Source organism: Myotis davidii, unplaced genomic scaffold (genome assembly GCF_000327345.1).
Source record: "Myotis davidii unplaced genomic scaffold, ASM32734v1 scaffold3476, whole genome shotgun sequence".
NCBI lineage: Eukaryota > Metazoa > Chordata > Mammalia > Chiroptera > Vespertilionidae > Myotis > Myotis davidii.
The window spans coordinates 78,228-87,302 of NW_006287429.1; the positions used below are offsets into that span (position 1 = coordinate 78,228).

At 39.1% G+C, this 9,075-nt stretch overlaps 1 protein-coding gene across 1 annotated transcript in view; it reads left to right on the forward strand.

Annotated features, from left to right (window-relative positions):
* SYTL4 (synaptotagmin like 4) overlaps positions 1–9,075 on the forward strand; it is a 75,054-nt gene that overhangs the window by 33,647 nt on the left and 32,332 nt on the right. The window contains exons 3-5 of the mRNA XM_006759182.2: positions 416–631; positions 765–874; positions 1,100–1,202. Of these exons, the coding sequence (XP_006759245.1) occupies positions 416–631; positions 765–874; positions 1,100–1,202 (429 nt within the window). The remainder of the gene's footprint in view (positions 1–415; positions 632–764; positions 875–1,099; positions 1,203–9,075) is intronic.

Genomic DNA, 9,075 nt, shown 5'->3' on the forward strand with positions numbered 1-9,075 from the left:
CCACAATTGACCTCCCCTGCAGGCCTCATCACTCACAACTGCCCTTCCCTGCAGGCCTGGTCATCCCTAACTGCCTTCCCTTGCCAGCCTGGCCCCTCCCAACTTCCCTCCCTGCTGGCCATCTTGTGGTGGCCATCTTGTGTCCACATGGGGGCGGCCATCTTTGATCACATGGGGGTGGCCATCTTTGTGTTGGAGTGATGGTCAATTTGCATATTACCTCTTTATTATATAGGATATGACTATCAGAGGAACTTGTGTATGATGTTTACAACTCTTCATTGGATTAGGTTGGGCTCTGAGGTGATTGCTTTCATAGAACTAAATAGTTTTACTGTCTCTACTCCACAACCCCTCTCTCTCTAACCTGTGCAGATTCTGAATCAACTTGTACTTCTTTTTTGGGTCTCGGCAGGCGATTGAAGAATGAATTACTGGAAATAAAAAGGAAAGGGGCCAAGAGGGGCAGCCAACACTATAGTGATCGGACCTGTGCCCGGTGCCAGGAGAACCTGGGCCGTTTGACTCCTAAGACCAACACTTGTCGGGGTTGTAATCACCTGGTGTGCCGAGACTGCCGTATTCATGAAAGCAATGGTACCTGGAGGTGCAAGGTGTGCGCCAAGGAAATGTGAGTGTCACTTAGGGCTGAGTAGAGAGAGGAAATGAGGCCCTAGCTGTGGTCAGACTTTCTCCTCTCAGCCTTCATTGGTTGAATGACAAGAACCATTATCTATCTGTCATTTTCTTATATTCCTTCCCAGAGAGCTGAAGAAGGCAACTGGAGACTGGTTTTATGACCAGAAAGTGAATCGCTTTGCTTATCGCACAGGCAGTGAGATAATCAGGATGTCCCTGCGTCGCAAACCTGCAGGTACAGGATCTTTCTGGAGGTGGTTCCTTAAGGTGTTTGACCTCAAGTCATAGATTCTCTGGTGTGAAATCATCATGTATTCTTATTGGTGGTTTCTTACCTTCATGGCTCAACCTGATTGTGGGGGAACATAAAGATTATATTGCTATCCCTTTTGCAAGTATAATGTGTTTCCCTTTCCCCCCTCATCACCACCATTCTGCCATGTTTTTGTTTGTTTTGAAGTGAATAAAAGAGAGACTGTGGGACAGTCCCTCCATCATCAGTCACAAATGGGTGATGTCTGGCCAGGAAGAAAGATCATTCAGGAGCAACAGAAGGAGCCCAGGTAATAACCGATCATTTGAAGAGCTGCTACACATCTCTTTAATTCTATTATTTTTTACTTTGTTCTGTCTCTAAAATAATAGATGTTCATTGTAGGAAAATTGGGAAAGTACAGAAAATAAAGAAGGAGGGAAAAGCCCTGGTCAATGTGGCTGTTAGTTGGACATTGGCCCGTGCACCAAAAGGTTGCTGGTTTGATTCCTGGTCAGGGTACATGCCCGGGTTGCAGGCTCAATCTCCAGCAGGGGTCGTGAAGGAGGAAGCCAATCGATGTTTCCCTCTCACATCGATGTTTTTCCTTCTCTCTCCTTCTCCTTTCCTATCTCTCTAAAAACCAATGAAAATATTTTTAAGGGAGGAAAACAATATTCCTAATCCTACTACCCATATGTAAACATTAATACTTTGGCATATTTACTTTGTAAGGACAATTTAAAGATAAATACAAATAACACATACTCATTATTGAAAATTTAATCAATATCTATCTATCTATCTATCTATCTATCTATCTATCTATCTATATATATGTGACCGTTCAACTGCTCGACCAGTAGCCATGATGTGCACTGACCACCAGGTGGCAGACGTTCAATGCACAGGCATGGAAACATGGAACAGACTGATGAATCTCAGACGGAAGGGGGAGGGGAGAGGGCGGGAAGAGATTAACCAAAGATCATATGCATACTAGAGGCCCTGGTGCATGGATTTGTGCATCAGGCCTCTAGTAGGAAATAATAAAAAAAAGCAACAAATCACCCAAATTCCTTTTTCAGGGTTCACATTATATGAAAATTATTTCATATATCTTTTTTTGCATATCTAGACATAGAGGGAAGGGTGAATGGGTACATAGAAAATCTTTGTAATATAGGATTATAATAAATTTAAAACATTTTGTTTAATTTTACTTGAATTTATCAGACTAAAATACTTAAGTTGAAGAATTGCTAATCTTCAGACAAATGTGTTTTTTTAACTATCCTATATAATAAAAGGCTAATATGCAAATTGACCAAACAGCAAAATGACCGGTCACTATGATACCCACTGACCACCAGGGGCAGATGCTCAATGCAGGAGCTGTCCCCTGGTAGTCAGTGTGCTCCCACAGGGCGAGCGCCACTCAGCCAGAAGCTGGGCTGTGACTGGCTAATGCAGCAGCGGTGATGAGAGCCTCTCCCACCTCTGTGGCAGCACTAAGGACATCTGACTGATGGCTTAGGCCCACTCCCTGTGGGGGACATTCCCTGAGGGTTCACAGACTGCGAGAGGGTGCAGTCTGGGCTGAGGGACCCCCCCACTCCGAGTGCATGAATTTTGTGCACCGGTCCTCTAGTAAAATATACCAGTCATTAACATCCCTCTAAGGTTAAGAAAAAATATTATGAAAACATTGAACAGTTATTAATTTTTTTCTAATGTCTTTTTGTTAAGGAACTTTTTGAGATAAAATTCACATACCATACAGTTAATCCACTTATAGTGTACAATGCAGTGGATTTTAGTATATTTACAGAATTGTGCAACCATTACCCCAATCAATTATAGAACTTTTCATCACCTTAAAAAGAAACCCTGTATCTTATAGCTATCATTCCCCGCAGCCTCCCTATCCTTCCCCATCCCTAAGCAATCACTGATCTATTTTCTATCCTATATAATAAAGAGCTAATATGCAAATGGTCATCAAGCCTTCGCCCCCTCGTGCCCTTGTGCCAGGGCCAGGGGAACTGAGGCCAGGCGGGGGGACCTGAGGCCTGTGTCCCCCACCCCGGCACCGGGGCCAGGGGACTTCAGGCCGTGCCCCGCACCCAGCGGGGCATGATGGGGGACCTGAGGCTGTGCCCCCAACCCTGTAGGGCTTGATGGGTAGGGCCAGCCAGGTCTGGATCTCACGCAATTTCAAGGTGCACGCAGGTGGTTGGGGACTTGACTCTGGGACCCGTGGTGCACCCCAGACTCTGACAGGAGGGAGATTTTCATATATATTTTACTAATTGTCTTTCATCTCTGACACTTCTATTATAGAGAAAGGGCAAATATCAATATTAAAATATTTCCTCTAATACTTCCCTTTTAATATGCACAAATTTTGTGCACTGCGCCACTAGCTTTTATATATTTATCTATTCAGAATGTTTCATTTAAATGGAATCATACAATATGTGGTCCTTTGTGACCATCTTTTCTCATTTAACATTATGTTTTTAAGGTTCATCTATGTGGTGGCATGTATCAGTACTTCATTTCTTTTTATTGCCAAATAATATTCCATTATATGTAGATATCACATTTGTTTATCCATTCATCTGTTGATGGATATGTGGGTTGGTTCCACTTTCTGGCTTTTGTGAGTAATGCTGTTATGAACATTCATTACGAGTTTTTGTTTGCAAATATGATTTAATTTCTCTTAGGTAGATAAATACCTAGGTGTGGAGTTGCTGGGTCAAATAGTCATTTAGCCATTTTTTAAAATCTACCTATTTCAAGATTGCACATTATAAGTGGACTGTCTGCTATGAAAGAGGAGATTAGGTTTCTTACACTCCCTCCCAACTTTTTCCCCTACTCCCAATTTTTATTACTCAAATTATTATGGCATTTACATTCTGTTATGTTATCATAAATCATCTGTTAGTTTTATCTTTTTTATTTTTAGTTCATATTTAAAATGATCGTATGCTTATAACCATGCACTGTACCATGACTTCTCTGCATTTCTGAGTTCTTTACTTTGATTTATTTCTTAGTTACCTGGATTTTTTCATTAAGAAATTCCTTCAAGAAGGGCTTGTGGGTACTATTTTTATTTCATTCTTTCATGTTGAGAGTCTAGTGCCTTTATACTTGAATGATATGTTGGCTGAATATTATATTCTTGGGTCACACTTTCTTTCCCTCAGAATGTTGTAGACATTATTGTCTTCTGCCACTGGATATAACTGTGAAGAAGTCTGAGGCTAGCTAGCTAGTTCTTATTTTTCTCCCTTGTAGGTAACTCAGTGTGTGTGTGTGTGTGTGTGTGTGTGTGTGTGTGTGTGTGAACAAATTCCTTTTATTTTTCTTTTAAAAATAATTTTTTATGGATTTCAGAGAGGGAGAGAGGGAGGGGGGGAGAGAAAGAGAGCAATGATGAGAGAGAATCGTGGATTGGCTGCCTCCTGCACGCCCCCACCTGGGGATCAAGCTCGCAACTTGGGCAGGCTGCCTCTTGCATGCCCCTTACTGGGAATCAAATCATGACCTCCTGGTTCATAGGTCGATGCTCAACCACTGACCCACACCAGCCAGGCTAGTTTTCTTGAAGTTTAGTAACTTAGCAAGGGTATGTCTCAGTGGTGTATCACTTTTCCCTAACATGTGGTGTACCCTTGATGAGTTCTTTCTTCATTGCTGGACAAATTTTTTGTACTGTATACTCTGAACTTTTTTCTTTTTTAATTAGTTAAGTTCTCCACCTCAGGGACATTGGATTTCCTTGTTCTCCATGTCTGTCCTTTTCTTTTATTATTAAATGCAAGATGAATAGTAATTAAGCATGATTAGCCCAACCCTTTCCTCTGTGCTATTACTTTGATTGTCAGCCAGTTTTCTCTTCCTCTCCTTCCCTTATTTCCTCCCTCCCTTCCTTTTTGCTGTTTCTAATTATTTGAATGAATTATCTTATTTAGGTTTTAATTTGTTCTCTCATTTCAATCTTCCTTTTCCTCTAATTTTGTTACTTTAATAGCTAGTATTTGAGCTCTTGCATTTTATCAAATCTATATTCTTATTTAATTCCTGTACAATGTAAAAGATTCACAAGAAACCTACTTATTTTCCTAGGGCTATATTACTCTCCAGAATGGGTTCTTTGTTCATTTTTCAAGTTATTTCTCCCCCCCTCACACCTAATGGCATATTTATATATTTGCAAGATCATTTCTTTTCATTTTACTCATGCTTAACATGGGAAGTTCTGCCTATATATTTTCTTTTCTCTGATATAATGTGTGAATTCTTCTTGACAGGCTTCTCACCTCAACTTGAAACAATGTATCTCTTCCCACTCCCCACTACATTTTGATTTAAGGGTAAAATATTGCTTTCTATATACTTCTTTTTTTCTTTTGTAAGCCTAGGGGAGGGGCAAAAGGCAAGTTGGGGGTTGAGCATTACAGTCTCCTAAAATTATCTTAAATATCCCAGCTCATTCAGCCCAGTTACAGATGTGTTCTCTAGCTCATATCAGTGCCCTGAGAGATGACATATGCCGGTGGTCTTGTCTGCCTCAGTTGGGGTTCCCTAGGGATATCTGGGACTACAAATCTTAAGGACTCTGTTTTCCTTGACTTATTCCAGGACTACTTAGTCACTCATTCAGTTTGCACATCTCCATATTGGAAGTTTTACTGAGCTATATCTTTCTTCTGTTTTCTTAGCCATGATCTTTTGAACTTTATGACTTGAGACTTTACTCCTTTCCTCACTTGGTTGCTGCTGGTGAATTTTTGGCTTTTTATTTGTGTTTTATTTCTAACTTTCCCTCAGTCAAAGACAAATAACTCTCTCACATTTTATATGATTGTTGAAAAGCAATATGGAAATATATTAAATGTGTAACCACACCGCTTCTGCCCCAGACAAGAGTTAATAATTTTGGTATATGGACTATCAGACTGTCTAAATGTACACATATGGGATAGATTCTTAAAAAAAATTTTGGTTTTCTTTTTAAATTACAGTTTACATTCAATATTATTTTATATTAGTTTCAGGTGTATAACATAGGTAAGACAGTCATATACTTTACAAAGTATTCCCCCTGATATTGCCAGTATGTACCTGGCACCACAAATAGTTATTAAAATATTATTGACTACATTTTCTATGCTGTATTTACATACCCATGACTATTTTAAAACTACCAATTTGTACTTCTTTTTTCCAATATGTACTTCTTAATCTCTTCACCTTTTCCACTCAGTCCCCCAAGCCCCTCTTCTCTGATAACCATCAGTCTGTTCTCTGTATCTATGAGTCTGTTTCTATTTTGTTCATTTATATTGTTATTTAGATTCCACATGTAAGTGAAATAATGTGGTATTTGTCTTTCTCTGGCTGACTTATCTTACCTTTAGTGACAGTATGGATGGACCTAGAGGGTTTCTTAAATTTTTAATTTACTTTTTAAAATGTTATTCTAAATGCACATTACATGAACAAGGAAGAACTTTAAAAATTCAATAATACAGATAATTCGATAGAAAATGGACAAAAGATTCGAACAGACATTTCACTAAAGACAATATACAGGTGTGCAATAAGCACTTTAAAAGATGCTCCACATCATTAGTTACTACAGAAATGCAAATTAAGATTATAGTAAGATGCTACCATGTATTCACTATAATGGCTAAAATGAAAAATACTGAGCATTCCAATTGTCTGTAATGATGTAGAGCAACTGGAATACTCATACACTGCTGGTGTAAATGTACAATAGTCAAGCCACTTTGAAAAGCAGTTTAGTAGTGTCTTAGCAAGTTAAATGTACACCTATCTTGTGACTCAATCATTCCATTCCTAGGTATTTACTCAAGAGAAGTGATAGCATATGTCCATATAAAGACTTATAGATGAATGTTCATAGCAGCTTTATTTGTAATATTCAAAACCTAGAAACATCCCAAAGGGATAAATTGGCATTTGTTTATACAGTGGAATACTACTCAGCAATGAAAAGGAATGGACTACTGATACATGCAGCAACATGGATGAATCTCAGAATAATCATGGTGAGTGAAAGAATCCAAATAAAAAAGACATACTGTATGATTCTGTTTATATAAAATTCTAGCAAATGCAAACTTCATTTGAGTGACAGAAAGGTGGATGGATTACCAAGGGGCACAGGGAAGTTTGGGTAGTAATATATGTGTTCATTAATTGTGGTAATGGTTTCACGAGTGTACATACATGTCAAAACTCATCAAATTGCACACTTAAACATGCAGTTTATGTCAGTTATAATTCAAGTTGTAAAAAGGAAAAAATATATAGGCAAATATAACCTTTATATCTTTCTATGTCAGCACCAAGGGTCTACATCATTCATTTTGCTATCTGTGTAGTATTTCCTTGTATGTATATACAACAAATCCTTAAATAACATTTTTTCATTCAACGTCATTTCCTTATAATGTTGATGACAAAAAACTTGATTCCAGGCCAAGGCTACTGTCTGTGTGGCATTTGCATGTTCTCCCCATGTCTGTGCGTGTTTTCTCTGGATACTCCAGTTTCCTCCCACATCCCAAACCTGTGTATGTTAGGTTAAGTGGTGTATAAATTATCCCAGTGTGAGTGTGAGTGAGTGTAGCTGGGTGTGAGTGTGCCCTGTGATGGAAGGGCATCCTGTCCAGTGCAGGTTTCTGTCCTGCGCCCTGAGCTGAGTCTCTGGCCACCAGTGACCATGAACTGGAATAAGCAGGTTGAAAAATAATTATCTTACTTGTTCTTTTTAAATTTTCTTAAATGTATGTATAGCTCACATTTAATATTAGAAGTGTTGTGGGTTTTTATTTAGAAGTTTGGTGGTGTTTTTGTGATCAGAAATATGCCATAAGTACTTAACCGTTGTTTATATCAATTAGCATGTGATAAAATTGGTTTTGTTATACGTCGTTTCACTTAAAGTCACAGTTTCCAAGAACCTATGGATGACACAAAGTGAGGAGTTACTGTATGTAGTGTGATTTTATCCACACAGCCTTGGGTGGGTGACTCATCTGTTTTAGGTGATGAGGCCCCCTTTTTCCTTTGTGGATAAGGATAAGAATGGCTTTATTTCCTGAACTTGATTAACACATCTGACATCATCGGTTAGAATGTAATTTCTGAATCCTATTGCTTCTGGCTGTCTATGACTTTTTGTCTCATTGGATCCAGAAAACTCTTATTTATTCTAAATATGAAAACAGATTAAGTGGCCATAAATGATCTTTTCAATAAAATTATGGCGCATAAGAGATAATCTAATTCAACCCCCTTATTTTTTTTACAGAAAAGAGGGCAGGATAAGTGATTTACTTAAGATCATAAAGATAGTTAGAGCCCAGGACTCCCGTCTCTTTATTTTTTTACTGCCCAGATGTCAAATAATTGCTTTTTACCCCTAGGGTTGTTTGTATTAGCTCTGGATCTGTATGTATTAATCTTTAGGGAAAAATACAAGCAGAAAATACTCTCCATGGACCATTGTTAAACTACCTCTCTGGAGGAATGGTTTTACTTTGGGTTATTTATTCTGTGGAGCAAAGGGGGGAAAAGAATATTTCCAAAGTAAAAGTAAAATCAAGCTCCCTGCTGTGTCTTGGACTTTAAAAGTGACTGCTGTTTCACTTCTTGCATTCCCTAGGATTTCAACCAAACCTGTTTTCATAGAACTACCTTAAACACCAGTTGATAACTTGGAAACTTTATTGCTTACTGCCTAAGACATAGATTTTGCTTACTTCAGTCTTTGTTCATTTACTGTTTAGTTTATTTGTTAATAAATACCCATGAATGCCTACTATTTGCCAGGCATTGTTTTAAGCAGTGTGGCACACTGATGGATACAACAAAGCCCTTCCTTGTTGTATTCAAGGAAGCTTAAATTTGGGGGTAGGAAACACAGACAATAAATAATCAAGTAAAAATATTGTATACTAGAGGCCCGGTGCACCCCCCCGGGGAGAAGCGGGGGTCCCTCAGCCCGGCCTGTGCCCTCTCACAGTCTGGGACCCCTCGGGAGATAACGCCCTGCTGGCTTAGGCCTGCTCCCGGGTGGCAGAGGGCAGGCCCAATCCCTAGGTGCAGCCCCTGGTCGGGCTCAGAGCAGG